The sequence below is a fragment of the Peromyscus leucopus genome, chromosome 7 (assembly GCF_004664715.2).
Source record: "Peromyscus leucopus breed LL Stock chromosome 7, UCI_PerLeu_2.1, whole genome shotgun sequence".
Classification (NCBI taxonomy): Eukaryota; Metazoa; Chordata; class Mammalia; order Rodentia; family Cricetidae; genus Peromyscus; species Peromyscus leucopus.
In genome coordinates this window covers 98,371,093-98,389,816 of record NC_051069.1, presented here as the reverse complement: position 1 = coordinate 98,389,816, position 18,724 = coordinate 98,371,093, and the positions used below count along the sequence as shown (strand labels likewise).

Here is an 18,724-nt window from a genome sequence, read left to right as displayed (position 1 = left end):
ATGGTCCACGTGTCTCAGAAATTTCTTGTACTAATATCGCAGAGAAAACCTGACCACAGATCACATGTGGCATTCACATCTTGTAGGTAGTCTTTGAACTGTTGCCCTTTATTTTCTTTCTTGGATATTTTGGACATTAGATTTTTTTTTCTCTCTCATTATTATCGGGAGTAGAGAGCGTGTGAAGGTCAGGGGTAACTATGGAGCTGGTTTTCTCTTTCAACCTTTACATGGGTTCAGGAGAATGTACAGCAACTGCTTTTATTGGCTGAGTCATCTCACCATGCTCGACAATCAATTTCTAAAAAAGACAGGCCAAACATTTAGGAAGTATCTGAAAACCTCCAAATGAGTATTCATGTTTAACATAAGCTTACATTCTACAGATGCCAGGTATGGTGGCACACGCCTTTAATCCCAAACTTAGGAGGCAGATGTAGTAGAATATTATTTTAAGGTGTGTTACTTTTGCTTATGTTGCATTTGTTTAACTCTGAAGCTGTGTTACTGTGCTTGTGTAAAATACTTGATGGTCTAATAAAGAACTGGCCAATAGCAAGGCAGGAGAAAGGATAGGAAGGGCTGGCGGCAGAGAGAATGTACAGAGGGAGAAATCTGGGAGGAGAGGAGAAACAGATCAGAAAGGAGGAAGACTCCAGGGGCCAGCCACCCAGGTACACAGCCAGCCACAGAGTAAGAAACAAAGAAAGGTATTTAGGAATAAAAAGGGAAAAGCCCAGAGGCAAAAGGTAGACAGGATAAGTTAAGAATAAGCCCCTGTATGTGATTTATTTGGGAGCTGGGTAGAGAGAGGGTCCCCCCAAAAGAGCAACAACCTCCAACAACAGGCAGAAGCAAGGGAAATTTACATTTAAGAACACTGTTCTATGTAGTAAGTTCTGGGGTAATTATCACATTTTCATGTGTTTGCCTGTTGAACCATGCGTCTGCGTATGAGGTAAATGTTCACATGGATGCATACCAACCACATATCCCCCTTCCCAATCCCCACCTCCAACAGGGTAAGTTCTCCCACTGGGGAAAGTTAAGCCTGGTACATTCCACTGATGCAGGACCAAGCCCATCCCTGCTTTATCAGGGGTGAGTTATGTGTCCGCCCATAGGTAATGGGATCCAGAAAGCCAGTTCATACACCAGGGATGGAGCTGGAGTGCCCTGATCTGATTGTGCTGGTTGAGTAATGAGCTCTGTGGATTCCATGTCTCTACACCTCAAATCTCCTAGCACTGGGCACAGATTCCCACTGCTGCTTCCTCACTAGACCCGGCTGTGGGAGCTGGAGATCGGAAATCAAGTCCTTAAGCCTAAGTAAAAGATACATTACGAAAGGAGCCATATCGGGGACTAAGGGGGTCCAGCACCTCAATAGTCCCCTCCCAGGGTCCATGAAGAATCTACAACCAGCTGATAATTAATCTTTGATGAGAAGAAATGAATCTATGTACACGAAACTCCTTAGTCCATATATTTATTATTCTGTGTCAGTTACAAGCTTATATTCTGCTCTCATATTTAGCTCATTTCTAGCCTGATTTCTCTCTACACTTGTCTACAGTCCCATCTAGGTTCTATCTTAATTCCTTCATCTAGTTCTGCCCTTCTAGGTTCTCATCCATCTTGTTCCTTCCCATATCTCCTCTCCCATCTCCTTCTCCTTCATCTTGTTCTTCCCCATTTGGCTCTTCCTCATCTTCCATCTCGTTCCTCTAGTACTCTCTTCTAGCCCTTCAATCTACTTCTTCCCCATCTCAGTTTGTTCCTCAAGTTCTTACCCATCTAGTTCTTCCATTCTCTTTTCTCTTCTCTGTCCTCCATATGCCCTGGAAGTCCTGGTATATACACACTTACAAGCAGTATTCCCTTAGCAGTGCAAAGCCAGGCTTCCGGGGTCAAACGGAGGGGTGCTAAGAATCACACAGGGAGGCAATAACCGTTAATTATCATTTGCAACCCCAAAGGGAAGTGACCAATGGGGAAATGAATTAACTAAAGGCTAAATTCAGGTAATATCTAAGAAGAGGGCTCTTATGTGCACAACTATAATCTTAAACGTGATTGGTAGACAATGTTAAGAATCTATAAGTTGTTAGGTCAATGGGAGAAAATAAAACTGTCTTGCCGGGCGGTGGTGGCGCACGCCTTTAATCCCAGCACTTGGGAGGCAGAGCCAGGTGGATCTCTGTGAGTTCGAGGCCAGCCTGGTCTCCAAATCGAGTTCCAGGAAAGGTGCAAAGCTACACAGAGAAACTCTGTCTCGAAAAAACAAAAAAAAAAAAAAAACAAACCTGTCTTTTTTCCTGTGACTCATATGTGTCCAAGCTATCTGCCATTTTTCTGCAGGGTAGGGGGAAAGTGTGCTCAGTCGCTAGGCAACCTGTACAGCTAGATGTCTCTGGTGATAGTTAAAGGGAGCCGTGGAACCAGAGATAAGGTTTTGGAAAGGAGGAAGTAAAGCTTAATTGGCACATCCACCAAGCTTTCTCAAACAGATAGCCCGAATGCTTAAGTCTGTTCTTAGAGAGTACACAGGTATCTCTGATAAAGTACTTTCCTCCATCTGGGGATGGACCTGGCCGGATGCTACCAATGATGATAATTACAGGGAGGCTTGAACTGGAGTTCTGGCTGAGCATAGCTATCAGCGCAGAAGGTTATCCAAATATTCCTAGAAGTGGTTAGATAAGGAGTTAGAGGTCTATAAAGTTAGTAAGGCTGTAAGAAAGGAGGGTCTGAGCTAAATTGTGTAAAGCTATTACTGAACATCCACCTGACCTAGGCGGTGTCTCCTTGTGGACTTTTTCTTAAATCAGGAGACTTGCATGTGGACTGTTATTATTGATAGTCCTTGAAAGTGGCCAAGGGAGATAGCTGATTCCAGAGAAAGCCTTTCCTGAGGCAGTTCTCCAAATACCTGGAATGTGTATGTCCAGAGAGTGATCAGTCCACATTGTTAGCCCTTCTTAGGGAAAATTCAATTGGGAAAACTATGAAGGCACACATGATTTTCATAACAGAATACAGCTGATATATAACAAGCCAAGTAACACCAAAAACTCCTTGGGATTTGGCTTCCTCTGAAGGAATTCCCTGATTCCTCCAGGTAGTGACTTTGTCATAACCAGCTGAGTTCTTACGATATATTCCTGCGACTCACAGAAGAGCCAGCTCCTAACTTTACAATTTTTAAAGCTATGAAGTTCTTTTCTATGAAGAAATATTTTGACTTCAGGACAGCCAAGGCAGGAAAGTTACGCAGAGAAACCCTGTCATGGGAGAAAAAAAAGAAAAAAAGGGGGGAAAAAAAAAAACCAAAAAAGGGGGAAAAAAAGAAAAAGAAACCTTTTGAATCTGTACTCTTTTGTAGGCTGTACAATTTCTTAAACTTGATTTAACCAAGATTTCCTATGCCATACTACTTAACAGGAAGATCTGTTGCCAGTATTTTAGCACATTCCTTATGATAAATGTTATGGGCTGGTGAGAAGGCTCAGTGAGTAATGGGGGTTTGCCTCCAAGTCCGGTAACCTGAGTTTAATGTCCAGGAGTGACTGTCACAAGTTGCCCTCTGACCCCCAATCTATACACTGCAGCATGTGTGTCCACATGCATGCATGCATGCATGCACATACACAAAAGGTAGGATGACACTGCCAGGCAGTGGTGTTTTATGCCTTTGATCCTAGCACTGAGGAGGTAGAAGCAGGAGCATCTCTGTAAGTTCGAGTTCAGCCTGGTCTAAAGAGTGAATTACAGGAGGAAAGCCCTACCTCACATCTAATGCCTTTCAGTATCACAATGATCTGTCTCTACACCAGAACTGGTAAATGGAAAGCCGGAGATTAGAAAGCTTGAGGGGTTAAGAGAGATGCCTCTGTGGTTAAAAGCACTTGTCTATCCTATAGATAACCTAAGTTTGGTGACCAGCACCCTCATCCCGTAACTCACAATGAACTCCAAAGGACCAAACATCATCTACTGGTCTCCAGGGGCAACCGCACACAATGTAGCATACACTCACAAACACACATATACTTGGATAAAAAAAATAAATCTACAAAAATAATATTAAAGCTTAAGAAAAGTTAAAAACATGATAAACAGTCTTGCTTAGCTGCAATCTACATGACACCTGTACCAATAGAAAAGTGAGAAAATCAAGGCATGCCATGGTAACTACTCATCTGAATTCATAGGAACACAAACAACAGCGTAGTCAACTATGATTACTACTGTGTTAATAGGGTAGTATGAAATTAAATATTATACTGTATAAGATTCTTTTCAATAAATTTTTTTTATTACAAAACAGAACAACTGTCAGGGAGTACTAAAAAAGGAAATTTAACTGGATGTGGTAGTTAATAACAGCAATCCTGAAAGACAACCATGAGGTTCAAGGCCAAAGCCAACTGCACAATAGTATGAAGATATGTCTCAAGAGAAAAGAAAAACAACAACAATAAAAACTAGGTGTAGTAGTGTATACACATGATTTCAACTACTTGAACAAGATAGCACAGTCACTTAGGGCAAGAATTAGGCCAGCCTGAGCCAAAATTGAGACCCTCATCACAAGAGAACGGGACTAGGGATCAGATGGTAGGAGCTCGTTCAGCAACATACACAAGGCCCTCAGGTACAGTCCCCATTACCACATGAAGCTGCCATGGTAGTACCAGCAGTCACGAGGGATAGGCTATAGAGGATCAGTAATTCAAGGACATCCTCAAATACAGGTTAGTCTGAGTTAGTCTGTCTATAGGAAATAGACAATTCTCTTTCTGCTCAGTACACATGACTAACAGAAACTTCTCTCAGCTCAGGCCTACATGAACTTCTTTACCTTTCCTCCTGTTGTAACTGCTTCTTCATCCTGCTCATCTGCAAAATCAAAGGAAGTTGTTTTAATTAATCACTCAATGCTATTTGAATTATATGGAATCTTTACATTCTTCAAAACTGATACTGGACAGAGAAAATGAATAAAACAGATCATTGCTAAAACAAATTCACAATAGTAAATGGTGATTTCACACAAGTGCGTGGAGGTGGAAGGTTATCATAATCACAGCATAACAAGATCTTCTTGATAGCATGTAAGAGATCTGACACATCAGTCTACCAAGGTAAACAAATTGTTTTGTTGATTCCAGAAAAAGGAAGAGAGTAAAAGTATTGGTGACTGAACCAGGCATGGTAGCACAGGTCTCTAGCCCTAGCAGCTACAGAAGAGGCGGGAAGATCCTGAATTTAAGGCCAGTCTGGGATATACAGCAAGATTCCAGCTTTAAAAAAGAGAAGAAGCACATGCCTAGTGAGGATAGAACTCTGAGGCCTAAGTGTTGATTATAAAAGAAAAAAGAAAAACCTATATAAGATGCAATTAGATAACTGAAGAGATAGCTTAGCAGTAAAGAACCTTTGCTACTATTGCTAAGGACCTAGGTTCAGTTCCCAGCAACCAGATGGTGGCTCACAACCCCCATTAACTCCAGATTCAAGGGATTCGGTTCCCTTTTCTAAATAATTATCTCACTCAAATGGACAACTATCTATTCATTTTCAAGAAACATACTTGAAAATTATGTATTACAACCAGGAATGGTAGTACACACATTAATCCTAGCACTTGGAAAGCAGACAATCTCTAAAAGTTTAAGGCCAACATGGTATACATAGTGAGTTCCAAGCCAGCCAGGGATACAAAGTCACCCTGACTCAAAAATAAATGAAAAAAAAAAAATTATAAATTACTATCCTTGTCCAGCAAAATTTCATACTGAAGAGCATCCAGTTTTATAATATTCCATACTGTTCATGCAACATGGAGAAATAAAAGTCTACTTATAATTAGTTTTTCATTTCTTGGCTTTTGAATCAGTAATTATCAGTTGTAAAAGAGGTAAGGTATAAATAACAGTTATTCAAGATCTGCTACTAACATTCAAATAAGATAGAAATATTGTCAAAGGGCATCTGTTATCTGTTTTGATATGCTGTCATCAGAAATAATGTTTATACTTCAGACATTAAAATAGAACCAGGCACCAATATGCACCCACTGGGACATAAGCCAAGAAATATATACAGCATGAATGAATGAACTTAAAAAGTGTCCCACGGGGCTGGGGAGATGATTCCACAGTGTTAAGTACTTGCCACAAAACTCAGGATCAATCACTGAAATTTCACAGTGAAAAGATAGCACATTCCTTAGTGCTGTCCTCCGATCTCAATGCAAACTATGACATTTGAGATTGCACTCACATCATACACAACAATAATAAATAAGAACTGTCAATTTTGTTCAAATTTTGTTCAAAGAGGATAGTCCTTTAGCCCAGGCTGGCCTGAAACTCAGTATGTATTTCAAGGCTGACCTCATACTCAAACTCATAGTGAATATTGTGAATATATATATATATATATATATATATATATAGAGAGAGAGAGAGAGAGAGAGAGAGAGAGAGAGAGAGTCTTTTCGAGACAGGGGTTTCTCTGTAGCTTTGGAGCCTGTCCTGGAACTAGCTCTGGCCTTAAATTCACAGAGATCTGCCTGCCTCTGCCCCCAGGTACTTGGATTAAAGGTGTGCGCTACGACAGCCAGATGTGAATATTCTTGAACACCTAACAATGGAAATATTTGCAGGGCCACTGATAGCCACACATTAATTAATATTTTTTTCCTCTAAAACTCAGATGATAACCATTTTCAAGTGAAAGTAAAATATTGGCAAGTTGTTGCTAGTTTGTGAGAAAATGCCATGCATCGTCAGGTGTAGGTCACTGGGAATGCAAACAATGGGTCATAGAAGAAAACTAAAAGATGATAGGACAGAAGGCAGTTCGTTGACCTTGGAAAGCTGTAAACAAAGCAAATGGAAGTAACAATCTATAGTCAGGAAAGCAGTATTGAAGGAGCACACACAGTCAGGATTAAGCATTTGTATATGGTTTCTTTACCTAGGTCTGCCACCGTGCCTCCTTTAACAGGTGTGTTTTCACTATCTTTCTTTGGGTTTACTAGAAGGGGAGAAAAAAAACATCAGAATTATGTGTTAAAGGAAATGGTCATGCTGAATTTAAGAATATACAGTAAGGAGCTGGAGAGACAACTAAGCAATTCAGAGCAAGGGGCTCGGAGTACACCCTCTTCTGGCTTCCTAGGGCCTGTGTGGTACATACATGAAAAGAAAACACCCATTAACAGAAAATTGGTAAAATTAAAAACAACATGACCAAACATGACACATATGCCCATCACTACAAGCCCAGCGCAGTTCACTACTCACTTTCATGTAAAAACCATGGGCTCAGCAGCTTCAAGACACTAAACTACCTGCCACATTGTATAATCAATCACTCAAATAGCAATATATTTATATTTTACAAATGCAGAAAAGTTCGAGTTAACTATCCCTTCTCCCAAAGTTGTAGTGTATCAAGCATTAGGATACGTTTTTTACATTAAAAATATTCTCTTTAAAATGTTTCGGGGGCCAGGGGTTGGTGGTTGAACACACCTTTAACCCCAGATGTCTGGAAGCAGAGGCAGGAGGATCTCTGTGAATTTGAGGCCACTCCGGTCTACAAAGCAAGTTCCAGGACAGCCAAGGCAAATCTTGTCTCAAAAAACAAAACAAAACAAAACAAAACAGGTGGTTGGCACATGCCTTTAATGCCAACACTGGGGAGGCAGAGGCAGGCAGAAAACAACAAAAATTGAGGGTATAAGGCTGAAAATGAACTTAGAGTTGAATTTGCCAGGTTAGGAGAAAATGAATTGTCAGCTGCAGGCCTCCCACTGAACTATTATCCCAGCTCTTATTCTATTTTAAATGACTCTTCCAAACAAACATGAAGACTGGGCTGACCTCAATTCAGGATCCTCTTGCCCAAGCCTCCTAAGGGCTTGGATTATAGGTGGACACCACTATACAAGGAACAGTTTTAAATTTATGTACCTGGTATGTCTTCTCAATAAAGAAACCACAAAAAAAAAAACAAAAAAAAAAAAAAAAAACCCACAGCCCATAAGTAACTTCTTAGAGGAGAAAAATCAATTCATATTGAAAACTCAGAACTATGTGATAAGTGCACAGTAGCAGAAGCTCTTACCGAACACTTAGGATGTAGAGATAGATGCAGACAGATCCCTATGAGTTCCAGGCTAGCCTGTGTCTAATGTGAATTACAGGACAGTCAGAGCTATACAGAGAGGTACTATCTCAAACTAGAAGGAAAGAACCCAGAACATGACATTACTCATACTGTGATGAAATGATAGCCAACCGTTCTTAGGGAGGACCACTTCCTCTATATTTGGTACAGGTGTTGGGTCTTCCATGTCCTTGGTAAGATCTTCTTGCTCATCTTCTTCTTTCTGACTTCTACGCTTCCCGTAAAGGCTAGCTTGTCTGAGATACACAGAGCAGAAAAAAGGCAATTATACATAATTTTAGCAAAATGTCTGAAGCTCTAAATTATTATTTATTTATATTCCGATTTACTTTTAAAAAAACAAGAAATAAACAAATTTGATCCCTGACTCAAGTAACATCAAATGAGCCCCAAACTCTAAGTGATTAGTATAATTTAAAAGAACACCTGCTAAGAAACACACAGCAGCTCTCAGCCTATACACGACAGAAGGACAAGGTTTCAAGAACACAGACAGCTCTATTTTCTTGAGGTATTTGTGTATTAAAAACTAAAGACAGGCTGGAGAGATAGCTCAGCGGTTAAGAGCACTGTCTGTTCTTCCAGAGGTCCTGAGTTCAATTCCCAGCACCCACATGGTGGCTCACAACCATCTATAGTGGTATCTAGAGCCTCTTTCTGGCAGAAAGTCAACAGAGCACTCATATACATAAAATAAAGATGGAAAGGATTTCCTTATCTTGAGGAATTATACAAAGGCCAGAATCATGATATAATTCATACTATGTGATACAAACAAAAAGCATTACATCAGAGTATGGTGGCACATGCCTATAACAGATGCACTTAGGATGGCGAGGCAGGAGGAGTCTATATATTGAGCTCTCAGTCAGCCTAAAAAACATGGCAAGACTGTCTCAAAACACACACACCCAGAGTATGAAGAAAATACATGACAGGAAAAGAGAAGAACCTGGAGGCAGGCACTGATACAGAAGGCATGGAGAGGTGCTGCTTACTAGATGACTCAATGAGTCTTCTTACAACACCCAACAACGCCAGTTTAGAGGGGGCACCACCCAGTGAGTAGAGCCCTCCCACATCAATCATCAAGGATGTGCACCAGGCTTGCTTCACAGGGATATCTAATAGGTGCATGTTCACAATTGGGGCTTCTTCCTCTCAAATGACTCTAGTTTGTTTCATCTGTGAGTTTGTGGCCAGCCTGTTTACACAGTAAGGTCCAGGACAGACAGGACTAGATACCTTGTCTCCAAAACAAGAAGGAAACCTAACAAAGCATAGTGGTGGTGGTGCACGCCTTTAATTTCAGCACTCAGGAGGAAAAGGCAGTCTGAGCTCTGAGTTCAGGCCAGCCTTGTCTACAGAGTGAGTTCCAGGACAGTTAAGGCTACACAAAGAAACCCTGTCTTGAAAGACAAACCAACCAATGAACCAAAACATATGTTTTTATGTGTGTTAAAGTAGGCAAGTCTGAAATTATAAAATATCTATTTATAGTGACAGAATTCCCAAATACTATCTAAATTTAAATATATACTCCAGGCATTGTATAAAGCATTCGTTTCATTTTATATGGTCAGCAATTAATTCAATAGAAATCAAAATTATCACTGGGCAGTGGTGGTGCATGCCTTTAATCCCAGCATGTGGGAGGCAGAGGCAGGCAGATCCAAGTTCAAGGCTAGCCTGGTTTACAAAGTGAGTTCTAGGACATCCAGGATCATACAGAAAAACCCTGTATTAAAAAATTAAATTAAAACAAAACAAACAAACAAATCCCAGGTGTCACACAAACAAGATTGATAGGAATGCTCTTGGGCTTGTCAGAACATCCAACAGCCCAATAGTTACAAGTTCTCACTATTTGTCCGTCAACTTAACCACAATGGGAGAGGTGCTCGAAGACAATAACTATGGTGTGTCTCAAGATTAAGCCCAGGCTATCCAAGAACACGCTTTATAGACTATTCTAGCCTAAAACCTGTAGCAGCACTTCTACATTTGCCTCTCCAGTGCCAAGACAACACGCATGTGCCACCACACCTAGCTCAGGAAGTGACTTCTCCTAATAAGGCAAAGCAGTATATACTATACTAGTTTCTTTTCTTTTGGTTTTTCAAGACAGTGTTTTGCTGTGTAGCGCTGGCTGTCCTGGAATTCACAATGTAGAACAGGCTAGCCTTGAACTCAGAGATCTACATGCCTCTGCCTTCCTAGTGCTGGGACTAAAGGTGTGCACCACCACTGCCCAGCCTCAGGACATGATTTCTAAAACTCCTTATTTGCCACCTTTTCAATACGTACTTACTTACAAGGAGAAAAGACTGTACTTAAGGTATTCCTATATAAATAAAACTCCTCTTAAAACTATCAAAATGGCCGGGCGGTGGTGGCGCACGCCTGTAATCCCAGCACTCGGGAGGCAGAGGCAGGCGGATCTCTGTGAGTTCGAGGCCAGCCTGGGCTACCAAGTGAGTTCCAGGAAAGGCGCAAAGCTACACAGAGAAACCCTGTCTCGAAAAACCAAAAAAAAAAAAACCTATCAAAATGTAAGATTCCTGTAAAAACTATCAGGCTGGCAAAATGGCTCGTGAGTAAAGGCATCTGGCCTGAGAACGTGAGTTCCATCCTGGGACCACCCTCACAGTAGAAGGTAAGAACTGACTCCACAAGCTATCTTACGACTTCCACATGCAAATGCACAAACAAAAAAATTTTAATATAATAATAAAAACAAGTTAAATAGACAAGCTATCAAAGAAAGAGACTTCAAAAAGAGTCAAAAGAGTTATTTTTTGGCAAATAATCGAACATGAATGTAAAAACTAGAGAGCCACTCAAAGTTTCTATTACTGAAACATGCTACAAACATCTTACCCTTTCTTCCCACTCTTCTTCCGGGATTCTGTGGGTGTGGGAGGGGGAGGGGAAGGGGAATGTTTCCTCTTTCGTGCATTAGCTGATGCTTTTCTATCTCTCCTCTCAGGACTTCTGACAGGCTAGGAAGTAAAAAAAAAAAAGCAAAATATCAGGTGACTTTGTCGGATTCTCAGTTTCTATAAACCTTGCGTAAAGGTGACTTTTCAAACACTACCGAAACTACTGGATCAGAGCAAAGGAACCTACAACACTAACACCAAGTACCAGCAATGAAGAAACTTTCCTGATCCACAAAGCCTGTGGGTCGCAACACCTTGAGATGTCTAATGGCCCATTCAAAAGGATTTGATAAGAACATAGGAAAACACAGATACTTATGTTACGATTCATAATAGCAAATTATGCTTATCAATTAGCAACAAAAATAATTTTAGGGGTTTGCCTCCCGGAATGCGCCGGGATGGAAGTGCGGTGTGGGTACTGCGCAGCGCTGGGGGTCGCGGTCCCTGGTGGCTTCCTGCACGGATGAGTGCTTGGGATTCTACATGTTTTTGCTGAACTTGTGAAAGAGAGACCTGGATGGTTGATTAACAGGAACACTGACCTGTGGGAAGGAAGCTTCATATCTAAAAATATTGGATTTTCACCCTAGTTCAGCAGCTCTGCTGCTCACATAAATACAGATGAATGAAGACCCCATTCGGGAAGACACCTGGCCAGCGGTCCAGAGCTGATGCAGGCCATGCTGGAGTCTCTGCAAACATGATGAAGAAGAGGACGTCTCACAAAAAAACATCGGACCAGTGTGGGACCAAGCAAGCCTGTGTCCCAGCCCCGGCGGAACATCGTAGGCTGCAGGATTCAGCATGGGTGGAGAGAGGGCAACAGCCCTGTCACCCAGTGGAAGGGGACTGTCCTGGACCAGGTGCCTGTGAATCCTTCCCTGTATCTTATAAAGTATGATGGATTTGACTGTGTTTATGGACTAGAACTTAATAAAGATGAAAGAGTTTCTGCACTTGAAGTTCTCCCTGATAGAGTTGCCACATCTCGGATCAGCGACGCACACTTAGCGGACACAATGATTGGCAAAGCAGTGGAGCACATGTTTGAAACAGAAGATGGCTCTAAAGATGAGTGGAGGGGGATGGTCTTGGCACGGGCACCTGTCATGAACACATGGTTTTACATCACCTATGAGAAAGACCCTGTCTTGTATATGTACCAGCTCCTAGATGATTACAAAGAAGGCGACCTCCGCATCATGCCCGATTCCAATGATTCTCCTCCAGCACAAAGGGAACCAGGAGAAGTTGTGGACAGCCTGGTAGGCAAACAAGTGGAATATGCCAAAGAAGATGGCTCGAAAAAGACTGGCATGGTCATCCACCAAGTAGAGGCCAAACCCTCTGTCTATTTCATCAAGTTTGATGATGACTTCCATATTTACGTCTACGATTTGGTGAAAACATCCTAGATGTCATCACAAACTTTGCCAAATTTGTGGAACTATTAAATGTATAATTTGCAGACATAAAGACTCAATTGCTTTCCAGTTTAATGAAAGCTTAGATGTCCCTGCGAACCCACAATCTCTACCAGCGGAGCTGGTGTTGCTCTGAATAGTGCAGACTGATTCGAACACAAGGCATCTGTGAGGGGAGTCCTCCCTCTTCAAAGCATCCGTGTGAGGGGGGTCCTCCCTCTTACAAGAAGGCTGTCTGTCGGGGGTTACAAGCAAGGTGGTACAAGTTAAGCTTGTATCATAGTCATTTAAATCTGGATAAGTTGTAACCATTTTCCCTATCACTTGGACACACTGTCTTATTCTGCTGCCACAATGCAAGCATAGTTTGTTATTTTTGTTACTGCCTTTTTTGAGAGATTATGTATCTATAGCTACCTGTCTAGATCTGCATCTGTGTGCCTATGTATATATTATACACACACACAGGCACTCACCACTGGCACTCCTTTCCTTGTGGAGTGGGGTGGGGGGTAATAAATAATGTTTTCTCCAGTTCAACAGGAGTGCTTGACCCAAGTCAGTCATATTTATAATATGCCTGCTCTTTGTTTAAAATTAAATTTGGGCACGGGAAGCACACAAGGACATTTAGGTTGTTTCCAAGGTCAGAATTCAGAGTACCGTTTCAATCTGGAGGCTTTTAGTTATGAGTCCAGGTATAAACTAACCATAAACACAGTCAACGACCCACAGTAGAATTTAGTAAACTGTTGAGAAATCTGGGTAAAAGGCTGCCTTCAATTCTAAGCTTTGATTTCTGTGTTTTTTTTTTTTTTGTTTGTTTGTTTCTTGTTTTTTTTTATGGTTGTTGTTTACTCTTTAATCTTAAGTACTTTTAAAAATAAAGCCCAGGTCCTTGGTTCACATGGAAAAAAATAATAATAATAATAATAATTTTATGTTGGGGATCACAACAACATGAGGAAATGTATTAAAGGGTTGCAACATTAGGAAAGTTGAGAGCCACTGCACAAGGCAAATATATATCAATATATCAAAACAGAAATGCTAATAATCCCACACATGTTCAAAGTATACTATGATAAAGACATAAACCCTGCAAAACAAAAACCATCAGTGTTCAACACTTGTGCTCTCAGATGGGAGAAGTATTTCAGTAATTACTAATATAAACTGAAACATACTACTGAACAGAGAAATTACAAGGTCAAATGATCCTGTCAAAAGTGTAATTTATAAAATAGTCTGACAGCAGAGCAGTGGTGGCACACACCTTTAATCCAAGTACTAAGAGACAGAGGCAGGAAGAGGTGAGTTCGAGGCCAGAATGGTCTATAGAGTTGAGTTCCAGGACAGCCAGGATAACACAGACAAACAGTGTTTTGAAAAAAAGAAATAAAATACTCTGAGGATGAAATATTCCAAAGTGGCAGGAGGCTTACAGGTATCTGAAGGCCCTAGATTTAGACTGGATTTCCAGCAAAAAAAATAAAATAAAATAATGAAATAAAAAATTAAGTATTAAAGGAGAACAAATATATGGTATTTTTCCCAGAACAGGTAAAATTTTAAAATTTTTTATTAACAGTCAAATCACAAAACGAATATAAACTAAATAACCTAACTTAAATTTTTGGGGGCTAGAGAGATGGCTCAGAGGTTAAGAGCACCCACTGCTCTTCCAGAGGTCCTGAGTTCAATTCCCAGCACCCACATGGTGGCTCACAACCATCTGTAATGAGATCTGGTGCTCTTCTCTGTATACATAATAAATAAATCTTTTAAAAAATAAATAAATAAATAAATTTGGGGGGGGGCTTGAGAGACATCTCAGTTAAGAGCATTTTCTCACTACTCTGCCAGAACACTCAGATTCAGTTCCCAACTTCCACATGTAGTCTCAAAACTTTCAGTTTAATTACAGTTCCAGAGAACCCAATACCCTGTTTTCATCTCCTTAGGCACTACAAAAACACATATACACATAAAACACAGGGTAGCCACCGTCAATGTAGGGCATCAAACACAGGGGTAACAGGTAAAGAGGGAAACAAGGTGGGGTAGGAGAGCAGGCTATGCCTTAAAAACTTATTCTTCAAAATGTGATTAGGGTCAGGCATGGTGTGCATGACTTTTAAACTTTCATCCCAGCACTTGGGAAGCAGAGGCAGATGAATCTGAGTTCAAGGCCATCCTGGTCTACAGAGTGAGTTCCAGGACACCCAGGGCTACACAGAGATACCCTGTCCTGAAAAAAAAAAAAAAAAAAAAAACAAAAACAAAAAAAAAATTTTTTTAATTTAAAAGTAAAATCTTGCAATATACAATGGGACAAAGGTATTTTAGTATTAGGATCACAGATATGAAAACATGAAATAACTCCCTTTTCTGTTAGTGGTTACACACACACACACACACACACACACACACACACACACCAATAAAAACATAAAATGAAAAAGAGCAAGCCAGACATGGTAAAATACACTTACAATCTCAACACTGGACAGGCTAGGGTTAGGATGGCCAATTCAGGTCAGCCTGGGCTACATACTAAGTTACAGACTACACAGCAAACACTTGTTTAAAACAACAAGACGAAACAGACAGGAAGAAGGCAGAACAATCCAGCTGTCACAGATGAAAATGACCTTAGAATCACAGGGTCTTCTTGGACTGTCACAAGCCCTCAACAGGTACAAATCCTACTCTAGTGACACTCGTAGGCCACAAGTGGTGAGGTTTTGTTTCTAGAGACAGGGCCTCACTATGTAACTGTGGCTAGCTTGAAACTCACTCAAGAGACCAGGCTCGCCTCAAACCCATTCATCTGCATGCCGCTGTCTCCTGAGTGCTGGGAATCAAGGCATGCACGGTGTTTTTTATGGAATCATAAGTAAACAACCAAAACTTTGAAGTTCATTTAATCAGAATTTTTTAGGTTAGAATATGAAGTAGTAGGTTTCATTGTGGCATCTTCAAATAAATAAGGACCTGGACTTAATAGTAAGTAAAGAACATTAAACTAAACGGTAAAATTCCCTATTTTAATTCTTGTTTTTTGTTTGTTTGTTTTTTGATACAGGGTTTCTCGGTGTAGTTTTGGTGCCTGTCCTGGATCTCACTCTGTAGACCAGGCTGGCCTGGAACTCAGAGATTCGACTGGCTCTGCCTCCTGAGTGCTGGGATTAAAGGCGTGTGCCACCGCTGTCCAACTTTAATTCTTGAGATATTTTAAGACCAAAATTTTGATAGAATTGTGTCTGCACTCAAGAAGTTATTGAATTATATCAAATAAATTAGTTTTCTTATAAGAAAGTCAGGCTATGATGTGGTACTGTTTTAGAATATGAAAGTTATTACTACTTTTTTTTGGACGGGGGTGGGGGGTGGGGGGAGGTGGGGGTTGAGACAGGGTTTCTCTGTGCGCCTTTCCTGGATCTCGTGCTGTAGACCAGGCTGGCCTCGAACTCACAGAGATCTGCTGGCTCTGCCTACTAAGTGCTGGGATTAAAGGCGTGAGCCACCACAGCCTGGCTAAAGTCACTGTTACTTTGATGACTAAATTTTAAAATGCATTTAAAAACTAAACCATGGGGCTGGTACGAACATGGCAGCTCACAAATGTATGTAACTCAAGCTCCAGGAGATCTGGCACCCTAACAAAGACATACATGCAAGCAAAAACCAATGGCATGAAGCAAAAAAAATGATTAAAAAACAACATCTTAGGACTGGTGAGATGGTTCAGCGGTGAAGAGGACCAGCTGCTCTCCTAGGGGGCCAAGGCTTGCTTCCCAGTATCAACAAAGTAGCTCCGAAGCTCCAGTTCTTCTGACATCCACAGATACCATGCATGCACAACACAGTGCACATAAATATGTGACATCATATGCAATAAAAAATTAATTTAAGCCATGCAGTGGTGGGGCACACCGTTAATCCCAGCACTCAGAAGGCAGAGCCAGGCGGATCTGTGAGAGTTTGAGGCCAGCCTGGTCTATAGAGCAAAATCCAGGACAGGCACCAAAACTACACAGAGACACCCTGCCTCAAAACAAAGAAACAGGGCTGGAGAGATGGCTCAGAGGTTAAGAGCACTGACTGCTCTTCCAGAGGTCCTGAGTTCAATTCCCAGCAACCACATGGTGGCTCACAACCATCCGTAATGAGATCTGGTGCCCTATTCTGGCCTGCCGTCATACATGCTGTATACATAATAAAATAAATAAAATCTTTAAAAAAAAAACAAACAAACAAACAAAATAAAAAATTAATTTAAAAAGCTAAAACGTAGCCAGGCAGCAGTGGCACACGCCTCTCTTTAACCCCAGCACTTGGGAGGCATAGACAGGTGGATCTCTATGAGTTTGAGACCAGCCTGGTCTACAGAGCGAGATCCAGCATAGGTACCAAAACAACACAGAGAAACCCTGTCTCGAAAAACAAGCAAAAACAAAAATAAAGCTAAAACTTGAATCTGGTGGAATCAGCTGTAGAATTAACGTACTACCTGACCATTTTTTTTTTTTTTTTTTTTTTTTTTTTTTTTTTTTTTTTTTTTTTTTTTTTTTTAATTTCTGTATGTATTAACGTACTACCTGACCCATTTTAAACTTGAATGATTCAGTCTGATTTCCATTTCTCTCTGTCAAGATGCCACAGATGATTGCTAATGACTCTATAACTTGTACGTGTACATGCCTTTGGTGTGTGGCAGTTTACCAAGAAAGAAAACATTTAGAACAAAAAAGAAAAAGCAATCATTGTCAAGAAAATAAATACCTCTTCGTTCTTTGTTGAAATTCGCTGACGAAAACTCACTGGCTTCCTGTTCTCATCTACTTCATAATCCTCTTCATTCATCCATTCATTGAAAACGTCAGTGTCCAAAATCCATTTTACATGAACCTAAAACCATATCAAATTGGCACAATTATAATTTGACACTAGACATTTTCCTCCTGTTAGTCACATCTTAGGTCACAGAGGGAAGAGGGACAGAGTGCTTGGTTACAATGAGCTGAGAGCCACAAACTAGCAATTACAACTATAAAACTTTCCTTAAACACTGAAAGTAAGCTGTAATATAGCAGCCAATAATAGACAGGATGAGCTTCTGTTTCAGAACTTGCTCTGGGGAGACAAATGTTTCCCCCCTCTTCGTAAGACATGAACAACAAACCAGTATGAGTCTACCAAATTCCAACTTGAACCAATGAGTTTACTGGGTCTACTTGCCGATCATGGGTGACCCCAAAACGGCTACACCACCAAAAAAAAAATCTCATACCAGCCTGGATGCTGACAGCAACACAGCTGCAAAGGAGCCCCCTTGGACTAATCTCCCAGTCTATATACTCTCGGGATCATGAACCAAGTCCAGTTTGGTCAGAATTGCATACAGAAAGGCAAGAGATACAAGAAGAATGGCCAGAATCGAGGTGAGGGTCCAATGAACCCCCCAGATGCTCCTCTCTAAAGGAATGACAACAGTCAAATGGCCTGACCTTGAAGGTGTGTGGGAACTAGTCACAGCTAATAAAAAGAATGGCTGCTGTGCTTGAAGGACAGTGCTGACTAACAAAAATATTTTCATGATATAAGATCCATATTGTTTTTTGTTTTGGCATTGTCGTTTTCTTTTTAAAGACAAGGTCTCTCTATGTAGTCCTGGCTGGTCTCAGACTCTGAATGTGAACCAGCTTCCTCAATCACAGAATTCCACCTGCCTCTACCTCCTGAGCACGGGATTAAAAGTGTGCATCACTATGCCCAGCTGTTCAATATTTTAAAGGGGGAGAGAGGGTAGAAACAGACAGGGTAAAGGATGAGTCACAAGAGAGCTGCAAGGTCATATCTGCTAGGCCTGCTTCTCCAAAGGCAAGGCTAAAGCCGAAAAAGGCTTGTGCATAGGAAGGGGAGGTGTTGAAAGGGAAAACCTGATGCCGACAACAAAGGGAATAATGACCTTGTAGAAAATGGTGATGCCAACACAGACTGGGTATACAAGAATGTTGAAGGTGCTGGAGAGGCCAGGAGGAGAATGTACAGTTTTGGTAAGTAATTCTGCTGACTACACATTTTGAAATATTGGGTTTTTTTTTTTTTTTCCATTTGTTTTTAAAATATATTTATTATGCACAC

The 18,724-nt window shown here is 40.9% G+C and overlaps 2 protein-coding genes across 2 annotated transcripts in view; one reads left to right on the top strand and one right to left on the bottom strand.

The window, feature by feature from the left end:
* Smarcc1 (SWI/SNF related, matrix associated, actin dependent regulator of chromatin subfamily c member 1) overlaps positions 1-18,724 on the bottom strand; it is a 128,558-nt gene that overhangs the window by 77,319 nt on the left and 32,515 nt on the right. The window contains exons 9-13 of the mRNA XM_028886879.2: positions 17,363-17,488; positions 11,086-11,207; positions 8,317-8,441; positions 6,988-7,047; positions 4,865-4,902 (exon numbers count right to left, since the gene is read on the bottom strand). Of these exons, the coding sequence (XP_028742712.1) occupies positions 4,865-4,902; positions 6,988-7,047; positions 8,317-8,441; positions 11,086-11,207; positions 17,363-17,488 (471 nt within the window). The remainder of the gene's footprint in view (positions 1-4,864; positions 4,903-6,987; positions 7,048-8,316; positions 8,442-11,085; positions 11,208-17,362; positions 17,489-18,724) is intronic.
* Positions 11,529-12,696, top strand: LOC114705183 (spindlin-1-like). The gene is given in 2 exon segments (XM_037207958.1): positions 11,529-11,874; positions 11,876-12,696. Coding segments are annotated over 2 exon segments (789 nt in total). The 5' UTR covers positions 11,529-11,775; the 3' UTR covers positions 12,566-12,696.